Source organism: Artemia franciscana, chromosome 7, assembly GCF_032884065.1.
Source record: "Artemia franciscana chromosome 7, ASM3288406v1, whole genome shotgun sequence".
Classification (NCBI taxonomy): domain Eukaryota; kingdom Metazoa; phylum Arthropoda; class Branchiopoda; order Anostraca; family Artemiidae; genus Artemia; species Artemia franciscana.
In genome coordinates this window covers 12523445-12538235 of record NC_088869.1, presented here as the reverse complement: position 1 = coordinate 12538235, position 14791 = coordinate 12523445, and the positions used below count along the sequence as shown (strand labels likewise).

At 33.1% G+C, this 14791-nt stretch overlaps 1 protein-coding gene across 1 annotated transcript in view; it reads left to right on the top strand.

Moving 5' to 3' along the window:
• The window catches only part of LOC136028857 (importin-7-like), a 79516-nt gene that overhangs the window by 31389 nt on the left and 33336 nt on the right, over positions 1-14791 (top strand). Inside the window, exons 6-8 of the mRNA XM_065706793.1 lie at positions 1172-1350; positions 4932-5072; positions 9441-9604. Coding sequence (XP_065562865.1) covers positions 1172-1350; positions 4932-5072; positions 9441-9604 — 484 coding nt within the window. The remainder of the gene's footprint in view (positions 1-1171; positions 1351-4931; positions 5073-9440; positions 9605-14791) is intronic.

Below are 14791 nucleotides of genomic sequence, written 5' to 3'. Positions count from 1 at the left end.
GAGTTTAAAACGCCGATCTAACTTGCGTTAAACGCAAACGGGACTGCAAAGCTTTCTGTTAATAATTGTAACTAGTGGAAAGCTTTCGAACTATTATTTCCAAGAAAAAACGAATTTGCTTGACCTAGAAATCGACCCTGACCTAGAAATACTAAATGCAGATTGTTCGCTCTTCAATGTCTTTAATTAAACTTGCTTTTTCTGTCGTTATTTGTGATATTTTTCACTAGTTGGTTTTTCCAGTCCGTTTCACCTTTCATTGTTTTTTTTTTTGCAACTGTTATTTTTCTAACCCTAAGAAATGGTTTGTCGCGAATAACCGATTTAACTTTAATACGCATTTTACACGTACTATTTTCCTAAACATTATTAATTTGTTCTATTTAAACATTTTCTTTGTTGGCAGTACTTCGACTTATAAAGGGAAGCTTCAGAGAGATTAATCGGTTTTGTACTATTTATTATGAGACTGGAACACAGGTTTTCGGGAACAAAATTAGGGGTCGACTTCAACTCGCAAGACCTTGCTGTATAAAACAAAATATTAAAATATTAGGTTAATACCTATAAATATTCTCTACCTTTAGTCCCTATAAATACTAAGCAACTACCAAAGAAATATAAATGAAATATAGCGCTGCTATTTTATTCTCCTTGATGTGTTTTCTTATTAACCTTATTAACCTAGTATTCATATTAACCTTTTCTTATGATATAGAAATGATTTCAGTTGATTTCATATATTACAGTAATGGTTTCAACCTGCATGGTTTCAGCTTGACACTTTTTTGGCAGAATTCTAAAAGACTTTAATCACTATTTAAAAAATGGTTAAATGTTCAGTAATATCCAATTGAATGTTTAATTTTCAAAAATATGAAACCAAGCTCACTTGATGTTGTTGCTTTAACCTTTTGTGTTCTGCTTGAATGCCACTGATTTCTTCCCCCTCTTTGCTGTGCACTTATATGGCAATTAGCATATGCTTATATATATTTAACTATGGAGTGAGGAGGAGGGTAAATAAAAAATGAAGTTTTCACTGAGGGATCCTTCTGATTCTCTTCAGAGGGTTGAAAATCCTGTCACCCACATATCCCTTTGTTAGGTATGGTCATTAGAAAGATGTCGACTATTGTCCTTTTTCCTAATTAATGTTTCTTTTTTGAAGGTATGGCAGCCCTGGGTCTGTCACTCAAGAGTATGATGAATTTGCCGGATTTTATTTAAATACATTTGCAATTGGCTTTTTAGAAGTGGTAGTTCGAATACTTGATGCATCACGCCAGAAAGTTTATGTATCACCACGTGTTTTGCAATTGTCACTTACCTACGTTGGTCAATCGATAAGTATGTCTTAGCTCTTTCTATTTTTTTGGCGTGTTTAATTTTTTTTATTACCTGATTATGCCTATTATAGCTTGTTTAGCATTGAGGTTAAACAAGCTTTTATTTGAAAATAAAAGCTTGTCGAATTCTCAAACTAAGCATTTTTCGACTGTTTTTGTCTTCTGTTATTTCCATATTTTCCTACGTTATTCCAAGACCAAATGCCACGAGACAGGTAATTTATACCTGACTTTTCAGAATACAGTTTTATATCTCCTTATAAAAGTATTTATTTACAGAAGTTGGGAGGTGAGGATTCATGCTTTTGTGGGGAGGTTTGAGTAATCCTTGGTTGTAGATTTTTAAGAAAAACCAAGCAAAATTTCCAATTCTGCAACATTGAGGACTCAAGTATTTAACTAGGCTAATTATGATAGCTTAGATTTCTGTCAGTATCAACTAATTAGGTATGAATCCTGCTAATTTTTTCTGTTACTTATCTTTTATTGAAAAATATAGGCCTTTTATAGGCTTAAATATAGTTTTGGCTAAAATATTGCCATAAATAATGGCTAAAATATAAAAAATGGCTGAAATAAATTTGGACGAATGGCCCTTTTTATAGGCAAAAATATAGGCCTTTTTTTTATTATCTTTTATTGAAATTACTCATCTTTTATTGAACAAATTCACAGGTAGTGATATTCAAGCCTATAGGTTTTGGTCGGCTGAAAGAACAGCTACTTCTGAAATTGTTTCAAAGAGTGCATTGGTCATCAAAATCTCAGTTCTGATCCCTGGCTGTGGCCTGCACCGTTGAGAGATGAGACTGGATCATGAGAATGTTTTCCTGTACCCCTCCTCTCCTACTATTCAGAAAAATAATTAAACTTCTTTTTTGAAGTTCCAAACTAAAAAAATAAAAAAAATAAAAATGTCTTGTGGAACCTCTTTGAAGCTAGGGCAGTGAAGATTCTGACCCCCTCTTCTCCTCTCAAGGGACCTGCCTGTTGATTCCATAGAGTGTAAGTCGTACCCAGTAGTGATGTAGCAAGTCACTTTGATGCCAATCTATGGTAGGAATTGAACGCGATAGGTTATTAAATAGAAAATGATTATCTTTGGGTAATTCCAACACTTGATTATTTTTTTCTAAGACAAACCTAAATAGCCTTCGTGTCGGTCCCCATATTGAAAATTTGACAATTCGTGTTTTAGAACTCTCTTCTTGTTTGAACTGATTTTTGATACACCTCCCCTCTTCCGAGACAAATGACCTGCTACACAAAGCTGTGTGTTCAAATAAATATTAATAGAAATAAGAGGCATATTTAAATTAAATAAATATGGCAAATTTGTTCACAATTTTACTGACTATGGGGAAATAATTGATACTGAAAAAATGAAAACTTAAGGTAGTCTCTAAAAAAAAAACCATCTTTCGCTAGCTGACAGCTTTATATAAATTTGTCAGTCTTTCACCAAAAACAATGCTTATTTTGGCGGTAGAGTTATTGGAACTTACATATTTTTTTTATTTTTTTTTTGGACAGACCTTTACGATCAGTGTTGCTAGTTGATTATAGTTTATAGATGGCAGTTATTTTTAAACGTCGAAGATTTTGTTTTGTTCAAATTTCCTTTGTTTTCCGTACTCTTATTCATTCTAGCAGATACTTGCATGGTTTTGCTTAGTTACATTTGGTTAGAAGTGCGGACTTCCGAGTCATTGAACCGATCATTTGATCTCATGAATTCAGAAAAGCAAAATGTTCAAGAAAAGCAAAAATAAATATTAAAGAGCTTTTTAATTTTTATTTTTTGCCAATAGAGTCTTCATTTCTTTTCGTAATTCTGAATCGATTTTGTGCTTTTTTTTCATTATTATTTGTATGTCCTTTAACTTTATATTGTTTTTTTTTTTTTTTTTGGTGATGCTATTAGTAATTTTAGCTACTAGTAGCCGTTTACGAATTATCACCGTTGTCTTCCGAAAGAAAGAATCCCTTTTTTCAGTTATTCTAGTTTTCTTTATAGAAAGCCTATATGGGTTTAGGCTTATTTACGGATAGTATAGTTTTGCCAAAATTTTGACTGAGATCACGTTGTTTAGCGGTGATGGTTTGGGAAGATGTGATATGCACATAGTATTTAAATACAAAAACAGATCTAATGTGTAATACTAACATCCAGTAGACTATAAAATGCTGCTTTCTAATTGATACCTTTCCAAAATTAATTTTATTTGATCTCTTGTAGCTCTAGAACCTATGACCCAGTGGGAACTCCCACGTGTAATTCCAAACTTCCCTGAAACAAGTTCAGCAATAGTTATATTTTGTTGGAAGGCATGTTGCTGCAGCATAGAGCTTTATTCCCTAAAGGTTTTTTTTTTTTTTTAAATCTTTCCTCCTACTTCTGAAAAATCTTAGAGACAATACTCATAAAAATTATATTACTACCAATGTAAATTTGCGTTTCGTTAGGTAATTATATAAATTTATTAAACTATTGTCTAATTGTATTGTGTACCGTAATGTCTAACTTTTATTTGATATGTGTTTTTGAAACACATATTTTGAATTATAGTACCGTATGTTAAAAGTAGAATAGCTAAGGCCCAGGGTGTTTTTTCACAATTAAAAAAAGTTTGGAAGAATAGAAAGATAAGTCTATAAACCAAGATTAGAATTTTGGAAGCTACAGTGATGACAGTGGTCAAATATGGCTCTGAAGAATGGGCACTCCGAAAAGCAGATGAAAATTTACTAGATGTTTTCCAGAGAAGTTGCCTACGGATTGTTCTGGGTACCCCTCTGAATGACCGTATTTCAAACAGTAGGTTGTATGAAAAATATGGTTCAATCCCGCTTTCTGGGGCTATAATGAAAGAAAGTTTGAGATGTCTAGACCACGTTCTACGGATGAAGGATGACAGATTACCGAAGATTGTCCTTTTTGGCGAACCGTCTGGGGCTACACGGAAAGCAGGTCGTCCTTGTCTGGGTTGGGAGGATGTCATAAATAAAGATTTAAAGGAAATGGGAACTTCCTGGAAGGGTGTAAAGAGGGAGGCTTTAAATAGATTAGGTTGGAGGAGGAGCGTGCGTAGCTGTGTTGGCCTCAGGCGGCTTGGTGCTGCAGTGAGCTATTAGTAGTAGCAGTAGTAGTAGTAGTATATTGACTAATTAAATTTCCCATTTGCTTCTTTTTTTACGAATTAGAAAGTCCTTTTCCTATTGTTATTAGTGGTTATTTTAGTTATTTATTAATTGGTTTTCTATTTATTCGGAGAATGTAAAAACTTCTTATTTTCCTGTATCATTTTAAGTTATTCTAACCCCTACTTAATTGATTTTAAGTTGATTCCTGGGTGCTGAGTTTTGGTATGCATAAGAATATTAAACACTTATTGCCATCTTTTAGAGCTTCATTTCGAAAATAAGAATTATGCAGTTAAACTGGGCTGAACTCTGATTTTTTATGTCGATACTCTTTCGTATTCCTGCCCAGAAAATTGAATGGACATAAATCCTTGAAAATTTTTCAGAATAAGCCTATTTAAATCAATTCAAAATGCTATCTTTTACACTGTATTTTAGAGCATGCTGTATGTTGGAAGCTTTTAAAACCCCACATCCAAATGGTGATTCAGAATATTCTGTTTCCATTGCTATGCTTCACTCGTCAAGATGCTGAACTCTGGGAATCAGATCCACATGAATACGTCCGAGTCAAGTTTGGTACGTCACTATTCTTTTTCAGTATTACAATTTTAGGGTTAAGCGTACACAGAGCTAGATTTGAACCCTCAATGAGGAAAATGAGACACGAACTGGTTGAGCAATAAAGAGTATAATGCAACATTATGGAACTCATTAGCTTTTTGGGGTAGGATAGTTTCCTGACGACTTCTTCCCTAACAGTGAACATTTTCCCTACTACTGGGATTTAATGGAATCTATGCATGAGTGGAAATTGCTTGAGGAAGCCATTTTCATTCTAATGAAGATATTGCTACCTTTTAACACTTTTAAAGTGTGTTAATTCCTTACCATCACACCCATTGATTAGAAATCTGTCCCTCTATCCTGAAATGTGCCCCCCTCCTGGGGAAATATCCTAGCGATATTCTTGTTTTCAGTTTTGTGATTGTTAACAATGTTAATAGCCGGGTTTAAACTGTAGTGTGCAAAAAATGCTTCTTTTAAGAACAACTACCACCTGAATTAATGTATTAAAATTCATCACTTACAGATGTAACACGAAATTTGAAAAAAACATTGGAGATGGATTCTCTGTTTTCGTGGTAATATAAAAAGTTGTATATTAGTATTTACGATCTAACCTAACTCCGTGGTGTTATCGTTTTCTTAGAGGTTTGTTCCCGTTTTAAGGGTCATCACTTCTGCTCTCTTTAGAAAATACTTTTAGTGGCGAAATTTTTTTTAATGGTCTATTCGAATTTTTTTAAAATTCACAGATTAAAAATCTGTTGAAAAAGAATATTGCTTTTATTCCTAATTTTCAACGACTTTTTTGTAAATTTTTACTTGCTCAAATAGTAAAAATATGTTAGTGAATTAGATTGAACAACCCTCGCGGAAAATTTGAGAAATGAGGTTACGATCAAATACATATCCTTAAAAGGAATATGGTAATTCATTCATGAGAAGGTAAATAATTCCATGTCCTTTCAACGAACGCTACAAATTTTCAGTAGTATATTTATCGGGGAAAACTAAAAATGGGTAGTTGGCATTCAAAATGTTAAGCATTTTTGAAAAAAATTGTATTTCGTATTTTGATAAGTTGTAAATTAATATTGCAACTTAACTGTTGTCTTTTAGGTAATTTGGTGTTACCTCCTTGTTTCAAAATCTAAAATAAAATAATTTTGTATTATCCATTTTTAAAGCTGAGAAGTCTTCTAAGGGATACTAATTGATTGGCAAGCTTTGAAGGTCCACCCCTTTATTACACCTGGAATGAAACCTTTCAATAGTTTTTTTTTTATAAGTGATTAGAATGTAAATAAAATAAACTACGATTAATAGTCTATTCAACTTGGCTTCTTTGAAAATTTTAGGTAATTGTGAGATATGACAGAGGGAGTGCCTGGAGGTTTTAATGTTTACGTATGTGAGTCAACGACGTCTTGTATAGGAAATATATTGTTAGTGTAAGAATTAAATATCATTTTCTGTAATTTCATTTGTACCTGGTGGTATCAAACCCTTAGATTACATGTATATTGATTGTATCATTGATGTAGGCTCTAGGTTTTAATCAAGCAGTTCCTGGCAACGACCTGCAAGTAAGGAGCGACTCGGCTCAATAGTAACCGAAACTCTAAAAAACGGAATTTTGATATTAATAAACACATCAAAAGAACCAGCTTATTATGCCGATTCCAAATATATAAGATTCATCAAGTTTAGTGTTGCCCATCAAGAGTTCTGAGCCTGAGAAAATTTGCCTTATTTTTAAATGGGGAGGAAACACTCTATAAAATTCAAAGAATTTTGATGAAAATCACACAGTCAGAATCAGCCTACTCGAGAACTCTACTGTAGAAGTTTTAAGTTCCTATTATCAAAAAATGTGGTATTTCCTATTTTAGCCAGAAGACAGATCACGGATGTGTTTTTTCTTTTGCTTTGTTTTTTTTTCCCCAATGGGTGATCGTATTGAAATAATGGTCCTAGAAGATTGGGAGAGCGCCTATTCAAATTCAAATTAAGGGCTAAGTGACAAAAAATTGGAGGACAATGTCCCCCTCCTGCGACCACTTATATCCCAAAGTTATCTGACCAAAATTTTTAGATAGCAATTTTGTTCAGTATAGTTGAAAGATCAAATGACTATGTCTTTAGGGGTAAGGTGACCCCCCACAGTCCTTGAGAAGAGGCCTATAAGTTATGAAATTCGTCCATTGTTGACGTAAAAAAAAGGGATAAAGATCCTTCTGAGGCATTGCTAACGCATAGGACGTTGAATCAACGTTTTTGTTGCTGTTTTTTTTTACATATAGTACTTGTTATTGGGATGTATGCAGACGTTTCTCGGGAAGAGGGGGTGGATTTTGTGCTTAGAGTGGATGTTCATCGGAAAATCATCTCTGGCAAATGGAATTTCCGGGAAGTAGGGGGATGGTGAAGCTCCAAGGAAAAATTTTACACTGGGGGATTTGACAGAATTCCTTTGCGAAATTCTTGCTAGTTGTCTTACATTATCTTTGCCAATTCAATTTTGCATGGGGAGATGTTCTGGGGAAGTTATTCTAAGTTTATTTCTGCGTGTTATAATTTCCCGAAAAATTTCTACGGAAATTTCTGGAGTGATCGAGAAACCGACTAGAGACTAAAGTCGTTTTCAAATGAAAGTATGCTTAGGATGATTTTTCAGGCTGAATCGTTCATAAGAAATTTTACGGGGAGGGGAGATTTTCAGCAAGAATGGAACTATCTGGAAGGGAACTTGACGGAGAATTGTACTTTACGCTGGATTAAATTTTCACGGTGGAGTTCTCAGTGACGGGGAGTGGGGGGGGGAATATTTCATGGAGCCTGAGCCAGATTTACGTGTAAAAAACAACAAACAGAAATTAAATAAAGAAACAAGTTTATTTTTTAACTAAAATTAAGGAAGAACATTAAAACTCTAAACGAACAGAAATTATTTTGTACAAGAAGGGTTGACCCGCTTCTCCATACCTTGGTCTTTAAGCTAAAGTTTCATTATTTTCCCCTATTTTTTAGAATGGCTACTGAAACACAGGGGTCGTTTAATTAGAATAGGAAGCTTTTTTTAAAGTGCTAACAGCTTTAGCGTAAAGAGCGAGGTATTGAGGAGGAGGCAATCCTTCACGTACGCAATAATTTCTTTTTCTTTTGAGTTTTAATGTTGCTCCTTACTTTCAGTTAAAAAACGTTCTTATTTTTATTTAATCTACATAAATTCTTCATTGCTCTTTGCTTTTTTTTTTAGAGACTAATCTTTAATTAAATTGTTGAATCGCTTAGATTATAGAAGAGGGATGACAAATCAACACTAAGACTGTGTAGATTCCAATTCACGGTACACTCAGACGTTTCTAGTGAACCTAGCCTGTGAAATTTTGAAATTGTGAAATTGGAGGTCAAAGGGTATTCCGGTCTTATTTTTTATTTATTTATTAAGACCAAATACGGTAAACTTTCAAGCTTGTCGCTTGCACATCGCATATGTACATATATTCTTTTTATTTTGCCTCTGATCTTTTTGGGTTTCGATCTTTTACCCGTTAAAGTTAATTCACGAATTATTATTTATTGACAAGCGTACTTGTTTCAGTGTCAGGTCTGGTTGGACCATTTTGGTCAAACGAAAGTGATCCAACCTTTTTGGCTAGTCCCTGCGTTTTCACGCGCTCGTTTATTTGTATACTTTTCAATGCACTAATATTATATGCTTTTTTAGGTGCTAGTAACAATTTTTTTTTGTATTTATGAGCGAGCAATCAAATAAATAATGAATTCTCAGATAGCTGAAGAACAAAAGCAGTCAAGATGTGTAATTTTTTCAACACTTTTAAAAGAACATATCCTGTCGAATTTGGAAGATAAAATTTTTTTATCTGAAAAATGCATGTTGCCCTTGTCTTTGATTCGTACTAATTCATTAAGTTTGACTCTGGTGTTTAGGCTAATTTTGTGTTTACTAATTGTGTTTTCTATTTTTTTTTACCTTGTGGAAGGGTAGTGGATTGATCTTTGCCTGGTAAATGTTTTTTTGTTTTTTTTTAAATTGACTTTGTAATTAAAACGTTGACAATTGTTGGCACCTTATGTATCATCAATTGCTCCGGTTGTTGTTTAGTCTATCTGCTTCGTTAATACGAGCTCCTTTTCTGCGTTAAAAAAGTGCAAGTTTGTCACTTGCTCTTCAAAAAAAGGGATTTCAGCCATTTTTTTCATATTTGTGGCGTCTTAAAATAAGAAAGACACCGTTTAGAAAAAAAGGAAGAAAAGCGAAGTATGAATATTTCTGGAGTGGGGGTAGCTGTTCATGTTTGCCTAAAAGTGCATTTTATGCGACATACTCCTTCCCTAAAATGTTTCTTATTCTAGATATATTTGAGGATTTTGTTTCACCGGTCACTGCTGCCCGAGAACTTTTGATTTCCATTTGCAAAACAAGAAAGGATCAGCTACAGCCAACAATGGCTTTCTTGGTACAAGTGCTGACATCTAAAGAAGCCGATGCTAGTCAAAAAGATGGTGCTCTACATATGGTATTTGCTCTTATCTTAATCATAAGGAGTGTGTTTCAGTGTGCTTTGGCTATTTAATCGATAAGTGCGGATACTTATCCTCAGCGTTACAAGTGCAAATATGCCATCATGATTTATAAGGGTCGGTACCAAAAAGTGTAAGGTATGAGTCACAGTGCCACATGCCAATTTAGAACTGACTGACGTAGGCAGTAGTGACCCAGGTAAATTTTATATGCAGTTACAGAAACAAATAGACAGGATCCCTGGTAAAAAAAAGGTACTTCTCATTAGGGGACTTTATTGAACAGATTGGGTTTAGAGGGTATCCTATCCTTGGTAAATTTGGTATAAGGAAGGAAAATAGCAACAGTAATCTATTTATAACAAATACATATTTGGCCTGAAAATGGTCCACAAGCTAGCAGGATATTCGCATAATGGTAAAATGGTGGGTCTAGTTTATTATTTTATTGTAAAACAGAGACAGGCATAATCGGTATAAGACGCTTGAATTTATCAATCTGGCAGCTGATTCGTAGTTTGACTGTCCTGAATCAAAATATATTAAGCACCTCTTTCATAAACACTATTTAATTGCATCGCCAAAAAACTAAATATTCTTTTGAAGGGCTTCTGATTTTTCTTACATTCTCAGTCTAAATTACATTCTTAGATTACAAGTCTCAGTCTAATTGTGTCAAGATTTGAGATAAGCGGGAAATTCATTTAAAAAGTTTCCAATGATTTTATTAAGTTCGATTAAAAGTTTTTTAAGAAGGTAGGTAGAATAAGGTTAGATATTTTGCACCATAAAATTGTTATATTTGGCATTCAATTTTTCAAACATGATATGTCCTTAACCTGTTTATATATCCTATTTAACGAGCAATAATTGTATAGGGAATTTTATAGCATGTTCCTCTTCCGTGAATGAGCAGTAGTCCTAGTTGTAGCAGGTTGTTAGTATGATGTAGGATCGTCAGTTTCATTGATTTTTTATTGTAAAACGGAGACTAGCATGATTGAAATAGTACACCACTATATATTGGAATTACTTTATGATGTTAGAAGCGAACACTACCAACTACTAGTGTCTAGTGTTAATTTAATGCTGATTTTCTCGAAAAGTAACTTACTTCTGCTTACTAAGGGATACTGTTAACAGAGTTTTGAGGGAAGATCAGTATGCTTTTGCAAAGAGAACAGAAGGTGTTGACTTTATTTTTACTATTAGATTAATAATTGAGAAATGTTTGAATCGTCAGTGTCAATTGGATACGTTTTATTGATAAATGATGACAAATTGCTAGAGATTGTTGTTGTCTGAATTGGCCGTTTACCTTTTGTATAATCCTTTTTCCAATTAATTAAGAAAGAACTTTTCGTAAAAGAAGTTTTCCAAACAAAAGTAAAAGCCATATTAAACTTTAGATCAGCACATATAAATACCTGTTAAAATTCAAACTCAAAATGACCAGAAATTACTATTAAAGAATAAATAAATCCCAAAACGAACAGAAATTATATATCTAGCAAACATACAACAAATACTAACATAAGTATATAAATAAATCTTAAGCGCATAAAGCTTTAATTGAATATGGAAATCAAGCTTATTACGAAAAAAAAAAAATTACTATTGAAATACAAATGAAGCCCAAAACGAACAGAAATTAATTAAACAATCACAGCAAATAAACACACAATAGGTAATAATATAAACGAAAAAATAAATCTTAAAGCGAATGAAACTTAAAGCGTATGTGCAAATCAAGCTTAAAACGAACAAAAATCACTATAAACAAAAGTTTGGGTACTGCCACCTTCTCTCACTGTAAAAGTCAAAAACCAAGTGCGTCTTTGGCTATTTACTGAAAATTATGTGTTCTTGAACAGTCTTGGAAAGTACATATGAAATTGAACTGAATATTTGATATATAATGATATTAATTGTTGAAAGATTATTAGCTAATATTTTATTTCACTGTAATTTATATTTTCATTTTCAAAGCTGTAATAACTGGAAAGAAAATATAACACAATTTTTTTTCGGGGAAGCGCCAATGATGCAATAGGCTTTACGTTTTTACAGTCAAGAACATCCAATGTGTCCAAGTTTTAATGTTGTCTTTTAATTCTTTAATTACCAATTAAGACTGATTTTGGAATAATATAGTTCGCGTCTTATCTCATAAGAAAAAATGAGTCATGAAAAGTCATACGAATGACTAAGTTCATACATGAGTAATGTTTCTTTTGTCAGGTTTTAGTTACCAATTTTTAATGATTTTGTTTGTTTTAGCAAGTAATCAATGCAGCTGAAATAAAAATTTTGTTAGGACAACAATGGCATTTTCTGGGACAACAGCAATAACCGTAAAAGAAGGCTATTTTATAATTAAGAAATATAGTTATGGCTTAAGAAGATTTGACGACATAAAAATCATATTGAAACGTGTGGTCAACAGAAAAGAGTAAAACACATAAAGTCCATTGGGGTTTAGATAAGGCTCCAGTGCAGAAAATGTAGAAAAACTATCAGTTTTTGAGCAAATATGTTTCCCCAACGGCTTAAGATCTAAATGTATACTTTAGTCTCTGGACCAATAAAGCCCAAATGTACAAACAAAGTTGGGAGCACAAGGACTCACAAATGGAGCACAACGGTGGGCCAAAAATATTATTTTTTTTGTCATCTTAAACTGTTTGGTGAGTGTTTTGGTGAGAGTGGACACCAAGGCACAATTAAACTGTTAACAAAACTTTTTGGCTTACCAGAAAGTGAAACCTCCAAAAAATCCCGATATTTTCCTTGGCATTTTGGGGTCCCGTGGAAATGTAGAAAAATGACTTGAAAGCAAATTTGGTTCACCTGAAAATAAACAGGATAGTGTTTTTTCCAATTGACTAGGACAATGTTTGCAATCAGTTCAGACAAAAAGCACTGGATTTTTTTTTTAGTCATTTGTGCCCAAATTTTCAATAGGCTAGAGACCAAAATCGCCCTAAATTAAAATGGTGTAGGTTCACTCTTAACCGGTTCGATGCATTCTCATGTCCTGTGGTGGCGCAGTGGGTTTGACTCAGCTTGGTATTACTGTTTTAGTCTTCTAGTTTTTTACTGTTTTAAAAAGTAGAGTTGAGAGAAAGAGTCAAACTTTAGCGCAAAGAGCGAGGCGTTGAGGAGGGAGCAGCCCCATTTCATATACGGGGTAGTTTCTGTTTGGTTTAAGTTTTAGTGTTGCTCCTTACTTTCAGTTTAAAAAAAAAACTTTTTTTTATTTAATCTATAAATAAAATTGCCAAAAGACTTAAAAGATTCATGACGCTCGAAACTGGCTGGTAAATCTCGTATTTCTGATCGGCTTAAAAATCTTACCCATAGGTTTCTGGGCTAACCCGTACAGAAGAAAATTAAAAACAATTTAGCCTGGATCGAATCTTAATGCCTGATAATGGGCTAAAAATTTGTCCTGATTGGTTGGATTCTTTGGGGCATTTACAAAGGCTCAGACAATCCTCAACAAAGATTAATATTTAAAAGAAAAATGGCTCCTCTAATGAAAAATAGTTTTTCGGCCGGTTGTCTTGAAACTTACAAGCCGTGTAAAAAAAGAAGTGAGGTGACCTTAATTAATATAAAAATTGATGGTATCGGTTTGTGACACCAAACATAAGGCCATTTTTTTGTCTAAGATTGACTTACTGGACTTATAGAATGGCAAAATGCACATAAGAGGACGAAATATTTTGAAAATAAAAACTGTTGTGCTGATTTGTGAAGTCCCAGAATGGGGAAAAAGTGTTTGTCTCCGATCAACCTGAAACTTTGAGGGCATGTGAACAGGAGGAAGGGGATTTAAGAAAGGAAATAAATTTTGGAAGTAAAATTTTGTCATATCAGTTTTTCATTTAAAATTAGAAAGTTCTTTTTTTACAATTTATGAAACTTGATGGGCATATAGACAAGGCCAAGGAAATATCAATTAATACCATAATTTTGAATATATTTAGCTCTAATCATTCCTGACGTCTGATTTTATTTTGTATAACTAAATTAAACTTAATGAAGGACCTAGACATTTGGTAAATCCAATGCACTAACTGCTGTCACAAAACTGAACATGAAAAAGTTCTTTTAATGAAATCGCGAATCAAGATATGTAAAACGTTAAACTAACACAGATTCGTAATTTGGATTGTTTGTAAAGGTTGCATTGTAAGCAACCAGAATTCTAAAGTAAAAATACTATTTCAAAAATTGCAGAAGACTACAGCTAACTGAATATTCAAATGACCTCTAAAATTTAAATAGCATTCCACCATATTAGTTCTTAAGCAGAAGAGATGAAAAAAACCTTACAATATTTTTACAATTAACTAAAAACATCTTATGTTCATTATATGTCCAATTGTAAAAAAAATTAAAGAACGATTTCTAACGGTTTGAGGAAAAGTAAAGAGCGTTAAAAAGTCCAAAACAAACAGAAATAAAGCCATATTATAGGCATCTTAAAAAAAAAACAGAGTGGGCTGTGAATTAAGAAATTAATGATACAGCATTATCTTTACTGACAACGTATGGCATCCCACCCTATTAGTTCTTTAGCAAAAGGGCTGAAAGACAATCAAAAACTTAACAACATTTTTACAATTAACTAAAAATGCATCTTATGTCTGTTAAAAAAAGAACACAAACTGCTAAAAAAAAAACCAAAACAACAGCGATATCCTACCAAAAGGAGTTTCAAGGTAAAGTAACGATTTCCAACCAAAAAAAGTTTCAAGGAAAAGTAAAGAGCGATATAAAAGTATAAAACAAACAGAAATAAAGCCATATTATAAGTCAATTTTAAAACTAACCGAGTTGGCTGTGAATTAACAAATTAAAGATACATCCTATTAGTACTAACAACATATCCAACACCGAGCCGCCTAAGGTCAACACAGCTACGCAAACCCTTCTCCCCAATAAATTAAAAACTTCACTCTTGAGCCCTTCTGTTGAAGTTTAAATTCTCTTTAAATCATTTGTAATGGACTCTTTTCCACCTCACTCGGTGATGACTTACTTCTCGTCAAGCCCCAGATGGATGTGAAAAAGGTATAATCTTTGGCAATATTATCCTTCATCCGTAAATTAGGGCCTTTTATGTGAATCCTTATGATTTAAATAGTTAGTTTTATTAAGTTTGCCATATAAAT